This window comes from Schistocerca nitens, chromosome 2 (genome assembly GCF_023898315.1).
Source record: "Schistocerca nitens isolate TAMUIC-IGC-003100 chromosome 2, iqSchNite1.1, whole genome shotgun sequence".
NCBI classification, from domain to species: domain Eukaryota; kingdom Metazoa; phylum Arthropoda; class Insecta; order Orthoptera; family Acrididae; genus Schistocerca; species Schistocerca nitens.
In genome coordinates this window covers 1,005,379,150-1,005,403,034 of record NC_064615.1, presented here as the reverse complement: position 1 = coordinate 1,005,403,034, position 23,885 = coordinate 1,005,379,150, and the positions used below count along the sequence as shown (strand labels likewise).

Here is a 23,885-nt window from a genome sequence, read left to right as displayed (position 1 = left end):
AAACGGCGCAACGTATCGCATTTTTTCCTTAACTTTTATGTCTCAGTACAATCTGCCCTACAACATATATATTTTCCCCTATATACTTGCAATGCAGAACCTTCACAATAAACAACAATGTTCGTACGTGCAATGCAGAACTGTCACAATAAACGACAATGTGTGCATCCTTTCCTGGTGTACACATTCCTTTCCCCCTAAAAGCTTGGTGGTTCTCCCCTTTTGATGTGTAAGATCATTGTTTGTGTAATCGTATTTTTCGTGTGTATGCGTAAGTGTGTTTGTGTAGCCTGATTCTTTGGCCTACTTATATAAAATAAGTTGTAGGTTATTGGAAACCACAGAAAATGAGGACTTCTGCGATAGAAGTATTTGAATATGGAAAGAGGGAAAGATGAATAGGTACTCAAATGAGAAGTAAGAAAGTAAAAAGTAGAAATGGTTGCTAAGATCGAAAAAGAGAAAGAAGATAGCCCCGAAGACAGGAAACCCTTCCCACCCCTCTTCCCCAGGATCCCTACTTCACCGGTGTGTGTTCTGTGATAGCCATGTTTGTACTTACCACTACCCACTCCTTCCAAAAATTAATATAAACCCTCCCCTACACATCACATATCATAAAGGTAAAATTATGTATCATGTTATCACAATTGTGTAATGATTCAAACAAAATCCCATTTTCTATTGATCTAATATTCTTTGCAGTTTATTAATCTGCACCTGGGTTTGCATAGACTAACTGGATAAGGGATTACTTTCAAAGAGTAGCTTAGGCTAATAAGACCTAACTATATGCTGATGGTGGGAGAGACTGGCTGGCTAGGCAAAAATAAGACTAACTATACGTGGATGGTGGGAAAGACTGGCTGGCTAGGCATTACAACCGAGACCACCGCTGACTAGAGCGGAGCGTGAAGGCGACTTATCAGGCACAATCCTCTAACAACCGAGTACTGAGAACACAGACAGTTCTGGATGTAATTGCAGATATGTCAAATCGGATTCCAACCGCTTTAAGGAGCATATTATGAAACCAGTAATAGGTGCTTCAGTTCTGACTCAATATAACAACAAAATTTATCGAGTTGTTGACATAGCATGGAACAGAAGCCTACATGACACATTTGAGACAACCAGTGGTGATACGATCACTTATTGCTATAACTACAAGAAGCAGTATGGCCTTGATATCAATGACTTGCAGCAGCCATTGCTTGTCAGCCATGTAAAGAAAAGAACGCAGAACCAAGAAAAAACTGAACAGCTTATATGTCTCATACCTGAGTTGTGCTTCATGACTGGACTTACTCATGAAATTAGAAATGATTTTAGAGTGATGAAAGTTATTGCAACATACACACGTGTAACACCAAATCAAAGACAGGCATCGGGTGATGTTATCGCACTTCCACAGGGGTATGTTTCTCTAAAGGTGGATAATAGGTATGTTTCTCTAAAGGTGGATAATAGGTATGTTTCTCTAAAGGTGGATAATAGGATAGTAAAAGAATTCAAAAACAGATTACAGAATCGTTTAAGATTTGAAGGGAATTCGCTACAGGAAAAAATAGCACAGAAGAAACACCGAAAACAATTTGGGATCTAACGGTTGTCACTCCGCCCATTAACACAGAACGTTAACGTCCCTGTGAGACAGATGTGACTCCGCCAGGATCCCATGGGTCTGACATTAATCTCACTCGATTGCTTACGGACCAATACTTCTTGTTAAATTTTGTGTGAAGGCTTCCCCACAACAAAACAGTGACCACTTTACTAGGAAACACAACATTAAGTAAAGTTATTCTATTTTCTACTCTGTCATGGAAAAGTTTGAATTCTTTGCACAAGTCGTCTGTAACATTGCTATTATCATTAAGTTTGGAAAGAGCAACAGTCCCAACGTTTCCAGAGATTATCCTCGCGGCAACATTTTGATCGATTATTTCCTTTACTAGTTCCTCCAGATTACTTATATTTACTATGTCTGGAATGGCTAGTTTCTCTTTGACATTTCGTTCCACATCATCCACTCGAATGCTCATGCCTGCAGTTTGCAATTGGATCTTAGGTATTAATTTATTCTGTTTGTCCAAACTCTCTTTTAAGGTGTGCAACCTATGCTTCACGGTATGAAATGTAACACTACATACGCTTTGAAATGATACTAACTTTACATTTATCTTCAATATCAAATTCTAGTTTTTTAGCTAAAATTCCTGAAATTGGTTATTCTGTGTCTGCCTAAAGTCAGTGAACAGTTGGTTTACATGGATAGTCAGGGAACTACTTAATCCATTCTTTAAATCAATTGCAAACTCTCGACTATCATTTAAGGCATTGAACTTAGCATTGAAAACCTCACCCTGTGCTTCTAGTTTTTCACTTAAAGTAGCACTTAGTTCCTTTCTTACAGCAGCTGAATCTGCCTTCTGTTCATCTAATCTATCATTTAACTGAGTGTTTACTGAATCTAAATTAAGACTTAGTTCTTGTCTTAAAGTAGCTGAATTTGCACTCTGTACATATAATCTAGAATTTAATTGTAAACTCTGAGCTTCTAGATTTTTACTTAAAGTAGTTATTTAGGCATTTTGATCTTTGATTAAATTCACTACTTCAGACCAGTCTGGCATTTCCCTAATCACTCTAATAGATGTGGCTGGTTCTGCTAGTGCTGTTCTTGAACCATATTTTTTCTACTTTTAGGTCGAGTTATCGTTAAAAAATTCACCTCTGAGTATAATAGCTATACTAACAGTCTATTATTGAACAGTGTCATTAACTTCACACTCAGTTAATTGTCTTTTGCTCACCCGGCATAGAGTATTAGGCTGCGTCGGTGAGCAGGTGTGAAATCACCACCAGTGAACAGCACGGGTACTGCCAGCGTCAAAGGTTGGTTTCAGTGTCAGTGTCGGTGAACAGATTTGTAGTCAGCACCGATGAACAGCAGCTGGCGTCATTGGCGTCAGTTGCTGGTTATGGGGTCCACGCCCCTGCGATGTGTGTAGGGCTGCTTACTCCCCACACTGGATCTTCATCGTCGAATAGTTCTCGTCGTAACTCTTCTTAGTCTAAACTGTTGAAATTTTCCTCGCGTCTTTTCTTGTATGCTATGTATTAATTTTCACTACTTTTTGTCATTTATGCAGAATCCAATTCTGTGCACCGTTTCCCTGTCTTTTTACTAATGGTTGCTATGGTAACTCACAATATCCTTTTGTCTTGATTTCGTTTCAAAATTCCTCTTTCTTTGAGTCCTGATCACATTGGTTGCCACGTTCTAACAGTTTCTGATGATAGAACATGTTAAGTAAACTTTGTTTTCACCAATTAACAATGTATTGGATTATGCAGAATAACGTTCTCGCATTTCACTTGTAAATATTTCCGTCTTCTTGTATTTCACTCGTATTTCAAGCTTTTAACACATTTGATTCAATTAAATAACAACCACAAAATTTATAATATCCCCTGCATTTTGCTTCGTTCAGAGCTAAGTCTACAGTTTTTTTTACAACAATCACATTCACTAACATATTAAAGAATACTAATTAATTATTCTTTGTGCTTTTCATCACAGCTTCTGTGGCGCTGGCGGCAAACACTTGTCGGTGCCACTCGACTGATGCAGCTCTTGTGTTCCCACGATAAACATCAATCTTGCACACACAGACATGTGTTGTGAAGTAAATAGGCTCTCTCTCTCTCTCATACTCATCTTTAAAAGATCACATGTTCGAGGCGGCAGTAGGTGAAGTGGTTCCATTATGGAAGCACTACAATCTCTCAAAAACATGTGTTTTTGAATGTATAATGTGTAGTCTTAGCATGATGGAAAACAGCTCATTTACCTTGTAACAAATAGATACCAAGTTCAATGTTTTGATGAGTTTTTACTTGTTGATTACACATGTGTCTTTTTAAGAACTGATGAAAATCATTACCTCAATTTATTGGGTAAACATTGTATTGTACACTTAATTTGCTTCTCTTAGACAGATGGTATACAAGGTATTGGAGAAAATTATGATTTTTAATTTTGTGTACCAATTACATGTGTTTTTTCTCATACTTTAGCAGGTTGTAACATTTTCCTCAGTTCTGTATTTTCCTCAGTTCTGCATTTTCCTCAGTTTTGCATTGTTTTAAGTCTGGACCACACAAAAATGTAAAATAGGGGTTTCACTGTATTTGGTTCCAATACATGGATGATATGTTTGTTTTGTGGCAGCATGGCAGGGAGGAACTGTCTCATTTTCACAAGCATCTCAACGGGATCAATCTGAATATTCAATTTACTATGGAGGAGAAGGAAGTGGATTTAGAAGGAAGATAAAACTGTTTTGATGTGCTAGTTTCCAAGAAAGAAGATGGTAGTTTGGGCCACACCGTTTACCAGAAACCCATGCAGACAGACCGCTACGCACACCAGGATTCAAACCACCACACACGACAATAGCAAGTCATCATAAAAACTTTGGCAGATAGAGCAAGGAAAAGCTGCAAACCAGAGCTCCAGAGCTGCTTGATGCAGAATTAAAACATTTCAAAATCGGCCAAGGATGCTTGCCAACCGCTGGAAAAAGCAGGAGTGTATAGGATTCTGTGTAGTTTGGGGAGGTATACGTGGGTACTACGAAAAGAATGGTCAGAAAATGACTAGAAGAGCACAAGGGCAATTGCAGAAGATGGGGGACTGACAGATCAGCTGTTGCAGAATGTGCTTTGCAGCCAGGACCACCACATTCATTTTGATAGGGCTCAAGTACTGGCAGCCACAAACGGATACCATAAATAGTTATACAGAGAGGCCAAAGGAATTTCAGTAGGAAGAAGGAGGGCATGAAATTGAATAACATCCGGATTCCAGTTCAGAAGATGATGTGTACTAGTATTCCACCAAGGGGTGACAGCAACGGCAGACAATGGCCATCAATAACAGCCAATTGTGCTCATGTATTCAAAACTTGTGATGTCTTGCCACTGCATGGAAGCACACAGAAGTGGAATCTTCCTGAACTCAGCAGTGAGCCAGGGTGTGAATCAGACATTCAAAGAAGCTACGATCCCCCTTGAAAATGTCCTCTGTATATGGGTACAAAACATTGGGTTTTAAGGTGAAATCCATTCAACCACAGCATAATGACCGGAACACTTTATGAATTATCTTCTGACAGTGTTACAGAGTTTTTGACCTGTGGGAAACTGTCTTGTTATTGAAGATAGGTGAACGTATTAAGTGAATTAAATTTTAAGAATGCATCAAATAGTAATCTACTTCAAACCAGAGCGTTCTAACATGAAATAATTTCAGTTAAATATGATGCACAAGGGTCCACTCCTGCAGCAAGTACTAAGTGGTCATCCATATGGTTTCGAAATGGATCACTAGGCATATAATTAACCTTTCAAGGCCTTCTTATTAAAACATCAAAATTTACGAAAATATAATTCTTTTACGTAGCTATTTACCATTGTTGTTTGCACACTTCAAACATGCAACTGAACCCCAACTTCATTTCTGTGATGATGTCCACTAACATCCCTCTTGTTGCTTTGACAGATGCTTCACATGTCATCGTTTAATGAAATGAAAAAACTGTGTGTGGCTAACTTTAATAAGACGATTCATAACAGTGACCAATAATATGCAGCGTTCTGCAATAATAATCATAAACATGATAACAAATCGTATCCTCAGGAAATGGAATTGTATTGGTAATTATCTTATCCATACAACACTTTTTCCCCAATAGTTTCAGACTTCAATGTCATTCCAGCTTCATTTTATTTCTCAAACATTTCCTTAACATTATTCGTAGTTGCGTCTTTTTTTATGTTCAGAGCTGCAGGAGTTCTTCTGATTACATTTTTAACGGGAGGAGCAGGCCGCTATTATGTTTTTCAGTCTAAAAGTACACATGTAATGTGCAAATCATTCATCACGACTGATCTCATATGGCAGTCCCCTAGCCGAGAGAATGATGTCGAACTTTTCCACTCATAACTTTCAGTGAACTATTTCTGATATTGTTCCATGTCACACAACAAAAACAGTAACAACAAATCTGCCACAGTAAAAATGAAAACAAACTAAAACACAGGGTGCAGTGAACGTACAGAACAGCAAGCTGTCTGGAACTCAAACACAGAGCTAGCAAAAAGCGTTGCAGTGGTGGAGAGAAGGATTGGCAACTTTGAATGCTTGCTGTGGCTATAGGTATTGTGCAATTGATGGACTGTGCTCTGTGCCTCAAGGTGGTCTGTCCCTACTACTTTTTTTTTTTAACCATATGCTAGTCATCCTCTAGTTATAATGTTGCCTGTTGGTGGATCACCTTAGCAAGATGTTTTATTGCTGTGCCAAGACAGGAATGTGTGAACACAAAATGGTGATCTTGATATCTGGCTCCTGCAGTCTCTTTAAGCGGTGTGTACTTTTATCAGGATGTCAAATTTTACTGATAATTAGCTCTGGACAGAGATACTCCTCCAACAGTTATCATTATCTTGCAAAGGCATTAAGCATTTAATTTTTTAGAACATTGAGTAATTTTAGTGCCACCAGCTTATGCAGTGCCTAAGATTCTCAACATAATTTTCTATTATGTTGTTAAATTAAACTGAACTAGACTAAATGTGGAAGAAAAACAAGGGTAGATGAAATAGTATTCACTTACTCCAGATATTTCTAATCCACTCCTGTTGCTTCTTTATGACTTCTTTTTTATTTTACTGTTTATCTGTACATTATGCTGACTTTAAGGCTGGTTTATTTCACTATATTGATTGGTTTTACTTTAGTTCTAGCTAATTATATGACATGCTGCCTGGTTGCATCTAAGAGTCACTAATCTACCACTGGTACACATAGTTCTGACTGTGCTATTTTTCTTCTTTGTGGCACTCTGCAAGTAAGATCCACAGGAGCTTCCAATGGTTAGATTAATAATTGCTGTGTTACCTGCCATTCATTCTTTAACTCTTCGACTACCACATGAGTGCTGACATAATTTCTCAACATGTTTCATAAATTACATACTAAAATAGGTTATAATATTTGTTGCCTCCTTTAAAAATACAATCTTGTAAATTAAAGAAACATATGTCTAATACATGCCTGACTGATGAAATGAGCAATCAGCAGATAAAAATAAACTATTGTGAAATTTACCTACAAAATATGACAAAGAAAAAACTTCTGTGCCAGAAGCCATGAACAACTGACTTGTGGTGGTTGCAGGACATAAGAGGTGTGCTGGTTGAATTCTCCAAAAACATTTGTGCCTGTCAAGTTGAGAGTTGAGGATGTACAGGAAGCATAAACAAGAAAGAAAGTGATGTTGAGGCTCTCAGGAGCTCCATTACTTGGTATCACTAAAGCTACACAATATTCTAACAAAATGCTTATAATGTTGAATGTTGATGGAGGACTGCAGCAAAGTGTTAACTGTGAGTAAAATTTGCTAAGCAACATGGTTTAATTTTCACATTCTGGTACAGATACATACTGCTGATAGAGACTGCAAATAATTTTCCACATGTTGAGCACCACAACTGCTACTAAAATCAGTTTTGATGAAAACTGCCTCAGCTGTATTATAACGCATTTATTGTAGTAACATGATGGAGACTGCATTATCATCAGTGAGCTTGAAATCAAAATCATAATTTTGTGTATTTCTGTCTTGCCGCAACTACTGATACACCATGCTGAGGTTTTCCATCAACAAGTGACATTATCACTAGGAGACAACTAGCAGTTGGGTGAATAAAATGCTGCAAAGTCAGTAACACTATACTCCCAACACAGCTGAAAGCCTCAGAAACGTTTATTACATTGGGAGTATCTTAATTTAGTTATTTCTTTGTTCTGTAGTTCATAATTATTGTAACTTCTTGCTATGACAGAGAATAAGACAACTTTGCAACCATGATACATATTATCAGTAAAACATATGGCAACAAGCTGACTACTGACATGATTAGCTTAAGTTACAGTCCCTCTTAAACATATTCTAGTGGAGTGGGAGTGCTTCAAGCAGATGTGATTTCAGTTTGTGTTTAAAGTTAATTATATTATCTCATAAATTATTTACAACAGTGAGTAAGTGGTTCAGGATTTTTGTGCCTAGATACCTCACTCTTTTCTGTGCCACACTTGAGACTGTGTGAATGATAATCCCATCACAAAACACTATTTTACATTTTGAGACTAATAAGTTTTTTAATTGATCATCCAGCGCAGAGCTTTTTACTCATTTCATTGTCAAGTGTGTGATGATGTGTGTTATTCGAGGAAAATCTCTCTTTTATGAATAAATTATTTTTATTCGGATTTTTAGAAATGGAGGTGCTAAATTTGTTATGTTTTCCTTGTGGGTCACATCACATTACAAATCAATGTCATGGCTTTCATTATATCTATTGGTATTACCCTTTCTAATTTCAGGTTATCAAACTTTATAGGCTTTCAGTGTTAACATCAGAACATTTCCACAGTTTTTGTGCAGTTTGTGTTTGCAGAGCATGTATTTTTTTTTTCTTTGGTGCTCATTTTTTGTTTTACTTCTGTTCCATAACAAAGCTGCTAACTGTAAAATATACTATAACCTCAATTATTTCTTACTCTACAGTGCAGTTTGTTGTCAAGATGCTTTTTCAAACTAACCTATGTTTGGACCACAATTTATATTCAGACCTATTTTCTTGAGAGCCTTTGCCCAACAACTTAGCTGATGTAGCAGCCTTAGCATATCATGAAACAATTAAAAGCTCTCCTTCTCCCATCCTCGTCCTATCACTTTCTTTGGTCCTCTGCCCGAAACACCACAGCAGCTCTATAACTAAGTATGTAGGGTGACCTGAAAGCTAAGCCTTATGTTCTGGTAAAATCATTATCTTTCAACTTAGTTATTGAAGGTAGACCAATTCTCCAATGTTACCAAAAATGTCAGCAGAGGTTGGCACAGTTGAAGAGTGGCAGATTGCAACTTTGTTGCAAATTGTATTTGTATATTTATCTTTAAGAGAGAACTGAATACTGAGTTTGAGTCATGGTCTAGTACTCACATCAAACTGCCGGAAACATTTATTTAATTTGCTTATGGTTCTTTTCAGTTTTGTGTAAATAGGTTCATATTACTTTAGAAATCTGCTCTGAGATAATTCACTAAAACTTATTGATACAATCCCCGAAATCTTCTTTCCTCCAATCTTTTTTGTATTGCATGAGTATATATAATGCACATAATTATGCTTGTGTGTGTGTAAAGCATGCTACAGAGAAGGCAAGCTGTTTGCACCTACGCCTGCAATCTGCTATTTATTAATCTTACTCTTTCTATTTTTAATGGTTTTTTTGTGTTCATTATTTGTTCTGTTTAACCAGAAACTTTGTTTATAGTTTTTTTTATGTTTTGAATGACACAATCACATTTCATTCAGCTGACCACTAATATACTTAATTCTCTTCTTTGATGCATATTCCCACTAACGGGCGGGGGGATAAAATGGACACAAGAGCATATTAATCCATATGTAAGTATGCACATATCTGTTAACATTAGGTGTAGTTAATTTGAAATGTATCAATGGAGATATTTTCTACAATTGCCTGGTTCATAAAGAGAGATTAACACTTGACATATGTATTGTTTTAAAGTAATGAAGTCTTAGTACAGCAGTTAATTAAATTTCATTAACTTACTGTGCAATATAGTAATTGCATTAAGAAATCTTCATTAGTTTTCATATAGTGTACAGTTAACTCATGATTGGCTTTCAGAAATATGAAGAATGATGATGATTTTGGTTTATTTATTTTAATTCAGTGCAAAATAAGATTACTGTTTTAAACCGTGTGTATTTGTAATAACCTCTTTCTTTTACTTCTGTTATTATTATTATTATTATTATTACTGAAAGTTATAAAAACAGCAGAAATGTTTAAAACATTAAGTTCTTTTCTTTGCAATCATTGAGAAATGACTGGGGTTGAAATTTCATTTAATTATGGCTGTCACTAGAAGGTGTACACAAAACTTGAAAGCCAAGAGTAATTCATCTGTAATGTACTGACTGTCAACAGGGTAGTCATATATGTCTTCTTGTTCTTTTGCTTCAAGTATTCAGACTTGTAGCTGTTGATGGTGCTGGCACTGAAATAGTATTCATAATGGCTCAGGACTAAGAGATGCGTAGTAGTGATCAGTCTGTTGCAATGAGCCTCTAAAACTTATCAGACAAATAAACCTAATGTGCACATCTGCACCTAAATTCTGGGGATCCTAAAATGTAACGTGTGTACTGTGCAGGCATTTAGCATATCAGAAAGGCAGTCATTTCAGGCCAATGTATAATTTTTGTAGAAGTGTAAGGGATTTTCTGATATGGATGTTCCATTTGCTAATACGCCTAGTTTTCATATACTCTGTTGCATTGTTTGCAATTCATTCTGTGGAATATAATTTGCAAGAGTGGGTTGTATTTGCTGTTGGTCAACTGTGAATGGAGCACTTCTTTCAATACATTCAGCTGTTCATGTATACATACGTGCTTTTATCAGATGAATACCATGTGGGTTTTATCAAATGAATACCATGTCGGCTGAAGCATGATTGGGATTTTGAATTGAGGAGGGAGGTGTGCCAGTTAGTCCATGCAGTTGTGCAAAGCCACTGTGTGAGCGTGGTGTAATGGTTAGTGCACCTACTTAGTGAACAGGAGACCCAGATTCGAATCCCAGCCTTTGTACAAGTTTTTGTTTGTCACTTCAGTTTGCATATATACATTATACAGTGGTGAGCCAAAACATTATGCCCACCTGTGTAATAGTGTGTTTTTCCACTTTTTGAACACAGTACAGCAGAGATTCTGCTTGGCATTGATTCTACAGGTCCTTCACAGGATTCCAGAAGTACGTGGCACTAGATATCTATGCAAAGGTGAAGCAATCCCTGAAACTTATAGGATGGTGGTTTACATGCAGGCAGCTGGTGCCCAAAATGGGTTCCAGTGGGTTTAGATCAGGCACATTTGCTGGCTAAGACATCAATGTGAGTTCATGAAAATGTCCCTCAAACCACTGTAGCATGATTCTGACCTTGCTACTTGGACAGTAATACTACTGGAAGATGTCATCACTGCAGGTCGGACTTCAAGTATGAAGCGATACAGGTGGTCTGCAGTGATGATGTTCACGTTGTTCACTGCTGTCATCGTGCCTTCGATTACCACCACAGATCCCATGGAAACCCAACTCAGTGTACCCTATAGCACAATTCTGCTCTCATCGTCCTGTATCTGTAGTGTGGTGCATGTTTCATGCAGCCATTCTCCAGGATGAAGGCTTGTAAGAATCCAACCATTCACCTGGTGTAACAAGAAATGCAATTCATTCAACAGTGGACACACTGATCGACAGTGAAAGCTCAGTGATGCTGTGCCCAGTTTAGTCATAACTGATGATGTTGTTGGGTCAACACAGGAACACACTGGGGTCATGTGTTGTGGAGCTCCACATTGAACAGTGACCTTTGATCAGTGTGCTCTCAAACACTTGTGCCTGCACCGGCATTGTATGCTGTTGTCAGATCTGCCATTGATCCTGTCCTGGATTACGCACTGGAAGATCGTCTGAGCTCTATATTTTGTGATGAGACATCGTTGTCCAATACTACACAGCCTACTCGTTATTTCACCATCCTTGAACCACTTTCCATAGGTGCTCACAACAATAGTACACCAGCTGTACCCTTTCAGAGATTCTTGTTTCCAGCCAAAGCACCAAAGAAATGTACTCTTCATCAAAACCACTTTTATCAGTGGGTTTCCACATTTGCAGCCCGTAATTAGCTGTGATGATGATCCAACCATCTCTCTTCCATTTAAATTCTTTCCCGGCCTCACAGTGGGCAGTGGCCATAATGTTTTGTCTCATTAGTGTGTGTGTGTGTGTGTGTGTGTGTGTGTGTGTGTGTGTGTGTGTAATAGAGGGAAACATTCCACGTGGGAAAAATATATATAAAAAACAAAGATGCTGTAACTTACGAAACAAGAAAGCGTTGGTCTGTTGATAGACACAATAAAAAACACACACACAAATTTCAAGCTCTCGCAACCCAAGGTTGCTTCATCAGGAAAGAGGGAAGGAGAGGGAAAGACGAAAGGATTTGGGTTTTAAGGGAGAGGGTAAGGAGTCTTTCCAGTCCTGGGAGCGGAAAGACTTACTCTAGGGGGAAAAAAAGGACAGGTATGCACTCGCGCACACACACATATATCCATCCACATATGTGTGGATGGATATGTGTGTGTGTGTGTGAGTGTATATCTGTCCTTTTTTCCCCTTAGGTAAGTCTTTCCGCTCCCGGGATTGGAATGACTCCTTACCCTCTCCCTTAAAGCCCACATCCTTTCGTCTTTCCCTCTCCTCCCCTCTTTCCTGATGAAGCAACCTTGGGTTGCGAAAGCTTGAAATTTGTGTGTGTGTTTGTGTGTTTTTTATTTAAAATACTTGGGATGTGTATTTATTTTAGTTTTTGTGTAGTTTTAAATTTGCAACTTGCCTGGAATGAAAACAGCATAGTTTTCGTCATATCTTTTTAATAGTTGTCTTCATTTTGTAGTTTCTAACTCAGTCACTGTAGATGTAAGCTTAGAAATAACTTACGTAAAGTACAAGTGTAATATGCACCATTATCAGTTATCTTAAAAGCTCACAGTTGTGAAGAATGAAATATTTTGTTTTTGTTCCCTTTTGTAAATAACGCAATTTCAAATTATGCCATATTATTTCAATCTTTTGTTGTCATTTTTCAGTATGCTTTTTAAATCACCATATTGGTAATGATCTTTTCAGAAGAAAATAACGTTCTGAGTTCCATATTATAATACTAACAAAGCCTTGTATGCTAAAATCAAAGCAAAACTGCCTTCTCATTTTGATACAAAATGACATATTTCATAGAAAAATGTAAATAACAGTCTATTACTGTTAATACTCTACTGGAAAGTCATGCAGGGTATACAAATAATGTAAAGGTAGCCTCTCACCATATCGTTTAGGTTTGGAATTGTCTTCATGTCATATATAACACAAATCTTCATGTCCTACATAACACAAAATATGTCACAGCATGTCACACACAATACACATACTGACTCTCTCATAAGAGGATAAAACTAACCCTAGCCACATGCACCTAGAAAGTAATTTAATGTACTCTCTTCATGTTGCTGCATGTATGATTCTGCCAACTGCTTGCATTTTGTTATCCTTATTGTTGTTTGTACTGTTATAACTACTTTTGAACATATTTTCTGATTTTAATTTATTTTTATACACTTCAGTGCTTCCACTCTTCTGCGTATACTGCTTCACATCCCAAATTTTTAGTTATTATTATTATTATTATTATTATTATTATTATTATTATTATTTTCTAACTTTGTTCTGTTTTCGTTTCTCCTCTATTACTAGCATGCCATGTCTTGGTCTTGCATTGTTAGTAATGTACCCTTACTTTTTACCAATTATTTCTTCCCTCTCCCATATTTGTGAAAAAGAGTCTGTGTTTCTTTTCATCTTTTTCTCGACAATAGTCTCGCATTTGTCATCTATTGCCTCCATCTAAACCCTCCACTCCTTTGAAATCGGTGTTGTATTTGAAGAATGATACCTGCAAGTGTTTCATAGACAGTGTGAGGTATATCTTTGCATATAGTGAATGGCATTTGAAATGCATGTGCAAAATATTTAACAAGTTGCAGGTACACGAATCGCTGGTGTATCCAAAACATTTTGACCGTTGAAATTGAGAACCCCTTTGTGACAGACATGATTCTGTTATTGTGTTGTTAAGAAAATGAAAAAAAAAATATAAACAGTGGAATGAGTAAATACATCCATCCAGCGTTTAATGGAAGTAGAGGTAAAAGAAGGTTGCAATGTGGTAGCTTAGTATAAGAAATTGTGTTTCTAAGAGCACACAGACAAATTGTATTCACATACAGCTTCATCGTCTTGGAACTGCAGTTGACAAAAATCACTGATGTATCCAAAATATGTTGGTTGCTGAAATTGAGAACCAATTTTGTGACAAGAATGCTTCTGTAATGCATCGAGCACGATGCAGGACTCATGTACACTCCTGGAAATTGAAATAAGAACACCGTGAATTCATTGTCCCAGGAAGGGGAAACTTTATTGACACATTCCTGGGGTCAGATACATTACATGATCACACTGACAGAACCACAGGCACATAGACACAGGCAACAGAGCATGCACAATGTCGGCACTAGTACAGTGTATATCCACCTTTCGCAGCAATGCAGGCTGCTATTCTCCCATGGAGACGATCGTAGAGATGCTGGATGTAGTCCTGTGGAACGGCTTGCCATGCCATTTCCACCTGGCGCCTCAGTTGGACCAGCGTTCGTGCTGGACGTGCAGACCGCGTGAGACGATGCTTCATCCAGTCCCAAACATGCTCAATGGGGGACAGATTCGGAGATCTTGCTGGCCAGGGTAGTTGACTTACACCTTCTAGAGCACGTTGGGTGGCACGGGATACATGTGGACGTGCATTGTCCTGTTGGAACAGCAAGTTCCCTTGCCGGTCTAGGAATGGTAGAACGATGGGTTCGATGACGGTTTGGATGTACCGTGCACTATTCAGTGTCCCCTCGACGATCACCAGTGGTGTACGGCCAGTGTAGGAGATCGCTCCCCACACCATGATGCCGGGTGTTGGCCCTGTGTGCCTCGGTCGTATGCAGTCCTGATTGTGGCGCTCACCTGCACGGCGCCAAACACGCATACGACCATCATTGGCACCAAGGCAGAAGCGACTCTCATCGCTGAAGACGACACGTCTCCATTCGTCCCTCCATTCACGCCTGTCGCGACACCACTGGAGGCGGGCTGCACGATGTTGGGGCATGAGCGGAAGACGGCCTAACGGTGTGCGGGACCGTAGCCCAGCTTCATGGAGACGGTTGCGAATGGTCCTCGCCGATACCCCAGGAGCAACAGTGTCCCTAATTTGCTGGGAAGTGGCGGTGCGGTCCCCTACGGCACTGCGTAGGATCCTACGGTCTTGGCGTGCATCCGTGCGTCGGTCCGGTCCCAGGTCGACGGGCACGTGCACCTTCCGCCGACCACTGGCGACAACATCGATGTACTGTGGAGACCTCACGCCCCACGTGTTGAGCAATTCGGCGGTACGTCCACCCGGCCTCCCGCATGCCCACTATACGCCCTCGCTCAAAGTCCGTCAACTGCACATACGGTTCACGTCCACACTGTCGCGGCATGCTACCAGTGTTAAAGACTGCGATGGAGCTCCGTATGCCACGGCAAACTGGCTGACACTGACGGCGGCGGTGCACAAATGCTGCGCAGCTAGCGACATTCGACGGCCAACACCGCGGTTCCTGGTGTGTCCGCTGTGCCGTGCGTGTGATCATTGCTTGTACAGCCCTCTCGCAGTGTCCGGAGCAAGTATGGTGGGTCTGACACACCGGTGTCAATGTGTTCTTTTTTCCATTTCCAGGAGTGTATATGTAATAATTAAGCCAATTTTACACAGATGTGGTGATGAGGGCATGCATCATACGCTCATAATACTGTCTGAAACTCGAATAAAGCTTAAACCACAAACTAAAGTTAGCGCAGGTCAAAACAACAGATTTAAAATCCTAGTTTCAAACAGAAATTGTGTACTAGCTGTAGTGACAACAAATAATTCTAGTATATTATTATGGCTGTCAATACCTGGATTTCAGATATGGCTTGTTGCCTCACTCTTGACAGTGGATATACCTGTGGTTGTCACACAACTTAACAAAATGTTGAATGCACCTATATTTCTTTATTTGCCTCACAATAATTTTTAACGTATCATCTGCACAAAAAGTGGTGTTGATTTTATCAGTCATGTTTTATTCATCCAATGGGAAAGTTGCTATGCCTGTTAAAATTCATATTTGAATCTCATATTTATCAAATGTAATTACACAGCTGAAATGTTATTGTTGTTGTGGTCTTCAGTCCTGAGACTGGTTTGATGCAGCTCTCCATGCTACTCTATCCTGTGCAAGCTTCATCATCTCCCAGTACCTACCGCAACCTACATCCTTCTGAATCTGCTTAGTGTATTCATCTCTTGGTCTCCCTCTACGATTTTTACCCTCCACGCTGCCCTCCAATACTAAATTGGTGATCCCTTGATGCCTCAGAACATGTCCTACCAACCGATCCCTTCTTCTGGTCAAGTTGTGCCACAAACTTCTCTTCTCCCCAGTCCTATTCAATACTTCCTCATTAGTTATGTGATCTACCCATCTAATCTTCAGCATTCTTCTGTAGCAGCACATTTCAAAATCTTCTATTCTCTTCTTGTCCAAACTATTTATCGTCCATGTTTCACTTCCATACATGGCTACACTCCATACAAATACTTTCAGAAACGACTTCCTGACACTTAAATCTATACTCGATGTTAACAAATTTCTCTTCTTCAGAAATGCTTTCCAGCTGAAATATAAGGATAATATTCCGATTCACCGTAATTTTTTAATTAATGGTGCTGTACTTTCATGTAACACTATTTATCAGAATCCTATGCTTGCTGGAATCTTACAGAACATTTTCTGATGTATATAAGATATATTCAACTGTATACAGCTATTTTATGTTTCTTCTGTACATCGCATAATGAAACAGCTGCTTTCATTTATGTGTAACACTTTTGGCAAGTTTTTGAATATTTTAATGCTGTGGCTACTTAAGATTCCATCATTCTTAGCAGCAGATTTCATAAGATACTCTCATCATACACTACCTGACTTTCTCCCTTCTACTATTAAGCCAATACTTTGATTTACCAATTTCTTTTTCCAGTGAAAGTATACGTTTGTCAAAGGTGTGATGACAGTTGTTGAAGTGCTGGCACTTTGAGATTTAACAGCATTGGTACTTGGAAAAGGAAAGCAGTTTCATTCGTAGAATTCGACCAACTAGGGAATGAATAAATGGCTGCGAAAGTTACATTTTGTGTGTTTGAAATTATATATGATGCAAACACAAGACTCATAATCTCTGTCTCAGAAAATTTTGAATAGTTGTGCCAATTCTGCTGCTCTGAAAATCCAATTTGCTTATAAAAAGCCTCACTTGTTGCTGCTTTAGGAATGTTTAATAAGCAGAGAGAGCTACTTTCAAATTGTGTTGTTGTTCAAACTTCCAATGAAGGAAATACATTCTTTTTCCTGCTTTCATTCTTCTCTTCACTTTGGCTGTGTGGCCATGACATGAAAGATCCGCATGTGTGTCTACCATTTTCTGCATGAATTAAATTCTTACACCCACATTTCAGTACTGAATTATAAATTTAACCTGCTGCTCATTCCCCTGGAATGAGATGTATTTTCTTCTTTAGCACCCACACTTCATTTAATTTAAAAATATACTGTTGTTTTCTGTGGGTTTGTTTTGTCTAAATACATTGAACCAATAAGTAGTGTTGGGGATAACCCCCATATAACTTGCCAATAAATAATGTTTGGGGCTAATCCCAAAATAACTTACATAATCTCTGATTCACATGCAAATCCCTTATGAAATGATAAAACATTGTCTCCATCAAAACTCTGTGGCTGATGTCTTCATAATATCATGTAAAATGTGTGACATGTGAGTGTCTGTCCACTTGTAATAGCCATAATGTATATTATTGAAATTTGCATCAGTATATTAGTTTGTATACTGCTAACATGTCTTTCTTGAGCATCAGCAGTGATCTACAACTAAGCCAGCTTCAGCACATTCTAATGTGACCCTTGTAGTGAAATTCAGTTTCTAATGAGGAGGTCAGTTTTGTGCAGCATACATAAAAATGCTTCATGATGTGTTAGCTATTATACTTTCTGTGCTCTCTCTCTCTCTCTCTCTCTCTCTCTCTCTCTCTCTCTTTCTTTCTTTAAAAAAAATCTGTGATAGGTGTTACAGAGGTGATATCATTGCTGGTACATGTTGAGGTGAACAGTGCCAGTGTGGTTGAATTACGCATTTTTTGTTGTTATTTTGTGGAGGTGTTCAGTTATAACTTCTTGTGAATTTAGTATTGTATTTGTAATTAATTTAATTAAGTAATAAAATTCAGTAACAAGTGGAGTTTAACGTGGTGTTGTTTTTATTTTTCTTCAGTATCGTCAGGCTGTTTCTAAATCTCCTCCACACCTCCTTCAACAGAAACAACGTTCCTTCTTAACTTTTGGATTTGGTGCTGGTGGGTCTGGTCCTGCGAGAAGAGAATCTCATGTGAATGTGAATGTAACCCCGACATCACATGATGTTGGTTCTGATACACCAGAGATCCGCAAATACAAGAAGAGATTCAATTCAGAAATTTTATGCGCTGCACTGTGGGGTGAGTATTTAGTATTTTATTTAAACCTTTTTTTTTTTTACATATAATACTAGCATGTTAGGTATAATGTCTGCCTAAAGTCATTTGTTTACTTCTCTTCTTTTCATTAATAGTTGTCTATTAGTAATTGGTTTGATTGTGTCTTTAGACTTTGTATAGACCAAAGTGTAAGAAACTTTTTCTTTATGTGAAATTTGTTCTTTTGATTTGCTTTTTTAATGGAATAGTATAACATTTCTAACAAGTGGGTTCTTTCCGAACCTTAATGGTTTTTTTATAACGTTAGAAATATTTATAAACTTTCCTGCATATTTAAATACATTTCTGGTATTGACAAAATTATTTTCGTTTTTACAAAAAGAATAGAGTCTGACACACTAAATAGAGGAAGTGTTGAGGGACAGACAGGCACATTGAAAAAGTCTGCTAGATGTCATTTAACTATTGCACAAGTACTTCATCTGTCATAGACAGAATGAAACACACGTGCGTTCATAATACACACACACGACTACTGTTATCTCCGGGTGCTAATGCCTGTCTGTGACTACATTTAAGGTGAATAACAGTGCCTGTGTTATTAAAAAGTGTGCAGCATGTGTGAAGGAACATTGCACTGTGCTTTGTTAATGACATAGGCACTGATATTTCATATTTATTTGCTAGTACTAGACCTTCAACTCTCAATAATATGTACTTCCTGGGTGGGAATATATGTAAGATCATCCTAACTGCTGTCTGCTTCACATCTGCTGTGCAGCGAGCTGTGTAAATTTAAGTATTAACTGTATTTTTCTTACTTGTCACTTCTTTTTCCGTGTGTTTTTGCTTTTAGAAAGCTTTAATTTTAGAGTACTAGTAATAGTCTTTCATAGATTTCGTGTTTGTTTTGAATACAGTCCAGAGACCGGTAGTGCTTATTTTCATTGTTTTCAACAAGAAGTGTCTAGTAACCACAGTTTAGTCAGCTATCAGCCGCCTTTAGTGAATTAGCAGTCTAGTTAAAAGTTTATTAATTCTCTACAGTAAATTGTTGATTTCTTAGGATGGATAGGACATGTGACTGCTGTGTGCGGATGCAGGAGGAGCTGGCCACTGTTCGCAAACAGCTGAACATGTTGATGGCCGCAGTCAGCCATCTTCAGGCTGCTGCCTCGGAGTGTAGCGGCAGTGGGGAGTCTGGTGCGTCGCATGGTACACCCCAGGTGTTACATGTTCCACGGTCCCTGCTGTCGAGACATCTTTGCGGGTACCAGGCGCGGCTGGGCCACCCTCTCCCCAAGGAGAGTGGTGGGTTCAGCTGTGTTCGCGTCACATGAGGCAGAAGGTCAATGTGGAGGCTGGCCATGTGGCATCGCCCGCTCTGCCTGTGAGTGGACATGTGACCACTTCTTCAGCAAGGTCCGAGCAGACATGGGGAGAGGGGTTTATTAGTGATTGGAAGCTCCAGTGTTAGGTGGGTGATAGAGCCCCTTAGGGAAATAGGGGAAAGGTCAGGGAAGAAGGCCAGTGTTCACTCTGTCTGCTTGCCGGGGGGGGGGGGGGGGGGTCATCCGAGATGTGGAGGCGGCCCTGCCGGTGGCGATAGAGAGCACTGGGTGCACCCGACTGCAGATTGTTGCTCATGTCGGCACCAATGACTCCTGCCACCTGGGTTCAGAGGTCATCCTCAGTTCATACAGGCAGTTGGCAGAGTTGGTGAAGGTGGAAAGCCTCGCTCGCGGGGTGAAATCTGAGCTAACTGTTTGTAGTATCGTTCCCAGAACCGATCGCAGTCCTCTGGTTTGGAGCTGAGTGGAAGGCTTAAACCGGAGTCTGACTATTCTGCGGAGATCTGGGGTGCAGCTTTCTCGACCTCCGCTATCGGGTGGAGAAGTATAGGGTCCCCCTGAATAGGTCAGGCATGCACTACCCACAGGAAGCGGCTACAAGGGTAGCGGAGTACATTTGGAGTGCACATGTGGGTTTTTTAGGTTAGAGAATTCCCTCGCTAGGCCCGACAAGACGCCTCCTGAGATGCGACAAGGTAGTAGCAGTCAAAACGCAACAGGGAATAACAATATCAATGTGGTAATAGTAAACTGCAGGAGCGTCTATAGAAAGGTCCCAGAACTGCTCTCATAAATAAACAGTCACAATACCCACATAGTACTAGGGACAGAAAGTTGGCCGAAACCAGATGTAAACAGTAATGAAATTCTAAACTCAGATTGGAATGTATACCGTAGAGACAGACTGGACAGTGAAGGGGGAGGCATGTTTATAACGATAAAAAGTGCAGTAGTATCAAAGGAAATTGACGGAGATCTGAAATGTGAAATAATTTGGGTGAAGGTCACGGTTAAAGCAGGCTTAAACATGGTAATTGGATGTCTCTGTATGCCCCCTGGCTCAGCAGCTATTGTGGCAGAGCACCTGAAGGAAAATTTGGAAAATATTTCGAGTAGATTTCCCGACCATGTTATAGGCGTGGGTGGAGATTTTAATTTGCCGGATATAGACTGGGAGACTCAAACGTTTATAACGGGTAGCAGGGACAAAGAATCCAGTGAAATTTTTTTTAAGTGCATTATCTGAAAACTACATTGAGCAGATAAACAGAGAACCGACTCATGGCGATAACATATTAGATCTTCTGGTGATAAACAGACCTGAACTATTTGAAACAGCTAACACAGACAGGGAATCAGGAATCATAAAGTGGTTACTGCATCGATGATTTTAGCCGTAGATAGAAATATTAAAAAAGGTAGGAAGATTTTTCTGTTTAGCAAAAGTGACAAAAAGCAGATTTCAGTGTACTTGACAGCTCAACACAAAAGTTTTATCTCAAGTACAGATAGTGTTGAGGATTAGTGGACAAAGTTCAAAACCATCGTACAATATGCATTAGATGAGTATGTGCCAGGCAAGATCGTAAGAGATGGAAAAGAGCCACCATGGTACAACAACCGAGTTAGAAAACTGCTGCGGAAGCAAAGGGAACTTCACAGCAAACATAAACATAGCCAAAGCCTTGCAGACAAACAAAAATTACGCGAAGCAAAATGTAGTGTGAGGAGGGCTATGCGAGAGGTGTTCAATGAATTCGAAAGTAAAGTTCTATGTACTGACTTGGCAGAAAATCCTAAGAAATTTTGGTCTTATGTCAAAGAGGTAGGTGGATCAAGATAAAATGTCTAGACACTCTGTGACAAAATGGTACTGAAACAGAGGATAACAGACTAAAGGCTGAAATACTAAACGTCTTTTTCCAATGCTGTTTCACAGAGGAAGACTGGACTGTAGTTCCTTATCTAGATTGTCGCACAGATGACAAAATGGTAGATATCGAAATAGGTGACAGTTAAAATCGCTCAAAAGAGGAAAGGCCGCTGGACCTAATGGGATACCAGTTCAATTTTGCACAGAGTATGCGAAGGAACTTGCTCCCTTTTTGCAGCAGTGCACCGTAGGTCTCTAGAAAAGCGTAGCCTTCCAAAGGATTGGAAAAGGGCACAGGTCATCCCCATTTTCAAGAAGGGACGTTGAACAGATGTGCAGAACTATAGACCTATATCTCTAACGTCGATCAGTTGTAGAATTTTGGAACAAGTATTATGTTTGAGTAGAATGACTTTCCTGGAGACTAGAAATCTACTCTGTAGGAATCAGCATGAGTTTCGAAAAAGACAATCGTGTGAAACCCAGCTCACGCTATTCGTCCATGATACTCAGAGGGCCATAGACACGGGTTCCCAGGTAGATTCCGTGTTTCTTGACTTCCGCAAGGCGTTTGATACAGTTCCCCATAGATTTTTAATGAACAAAGTAAGAGCATAATGACTGTCAGACCAAATGTGTGATTGGATTGAAGAGTTCCTAGATAACAGAATGCAACATGTCATTCTCAATGGAGAGAAGCCTTCCGAAGTAAGAGTGATTCTTGGTGTGCCACAGGGGAATGTCATAGGACTGTTGCTATTCACAATATACATAAATGACCTTGTGGATAACATTGGAAGTTCACTAAGGCTTTTTGTGGATGATGCTGTTGTATATCGAGAGGTTGTAACAATGGAAAATTGTACTGAAATGCAGGAGGATCTGCAACGAATTGACGCATGGTGCAGGCAATGGCGATTGAATCTCAATGTAGACAAGTGTAATGTGCTGTGATTACATAGAAAGAAAGATCCTTTATCATTTAGCTACAATATAGCAGGTCAGCAACTGGAAGCAGTTAATTCCATAAATTGTCTGGGAGTAGGCGTTAGTGGTGATTTAAAATGGAATTACCATATAAAGTTGATCGTCGGTAAAGCAGATGCCAGACTGAGATACATTGGAAGAATCCTAAGGAAATGCAATCCGGAAACAAAGGAAGTAGGTTACAGTATGCTTGTTCGCCCACTGCTTGAATACTGCTTACCGGTGTGGGATCTGTACCAGATAGGGTTGATAGAAGAGATAGAGAAGATCCAACGGAGAGCGGCGTGCTTTGTTACGGGATCATTTAGTAATCGTGAAAGCGTTGCGGAGATGATGGATGGGCTCCAGTTGAAGGCTCTGCAGGAGAGACGCTCAGTAGCTCGGTATGGGCTTTTGTTGAAGTTTCGAGAACATACCTTCACCAAGGAGTCAAAATGGTTCAAATGGCTCTGAGCACTATGGGACTCAACATCTTAGGTCATAAGTCCCCTAGAACTTAGAACTACTTAAACCTAACTAACCTAAGGATATCACACACACCCATGCCCGAGGCGGGATTCGAACCCGCGACCGTAGCAGTCCCGCAGCTCTGGACTGCAGCGCCAGAACCGCTAGACCACCGCGGCCGGCGCCAAGGAGTCAAGCAGTATATTGCTCCCTCCAATGTATATCTCGCAAAGAGATCATGAGAATAAAATAAGAGAGATTAGAGCCCACACAGAGGCATACCGACAATCTTTCTTTCCACGAACAATACGTGACTGAATAGATAGAGGTACTCAAAGTACCGTCCAACACACACCGTCAAGTGGCTTGTGGAGTATTGATGTAGATGTAGATGTAGAAGATACAGGTTGTGAAACATGGACTATGACGTATGGAAGTTTGGGTGACCGTGATGTGTTCTCAGGTGGCCCAAGAATTTAATGTTACAGTTTTCATAATGCAACGAATCCAGGTTCACGTGTCAGTCCAGCACTAATTTTCATTGTCGTCATTTCCATACACAGTCAAAGGTGGGTAACATTTGCAACTGCAGATACATTTCCTGTATTTCTTGACAGCTGTAGTCGCTACAGTGCTTGTTTCTTTGGACATGCATCTATGTCTGAAGGAACATTGCATTGTACTTCTTAATAACACCGACACTGCTATTTGTACCTCTTCTTCACAAAATGGTATGTAATATGTTTTGTTGATTTATCCAGTTTTCAAAATAATGTAGTAAAATTATGCATTCAAAAACAGTTTTGT

General features: G+C 39.4%; 1 protein-coding gene across 3 annotated transcripts in view; it reads left to right on the top strand.

The window, feature by feature from the left end:
* The window catches only part of LOC126237357 (serine/threonine-protein kinase mig-15), a 325,139-nt gene that overhangs the window by 246,165 nt on the left and 55,089 nt on the right, over nt 1-23,885 (top strand). For 2 of the 3 annotated variants that reach the window (XM_049947425.1, XM_049947423.1), the window contains one exon: nt 18,218-18,440. In XM_049947425.1, coding sequence (XP_049803382.1) covers nt 18,218-18,440 — 223 coding nt within the window. The remainder of the gene's footprint in view (nt 1-18,217; nt 18,441-23,885) is intronic. The other variant, XM_049947424.1, reaches the window with a different exon arrangement.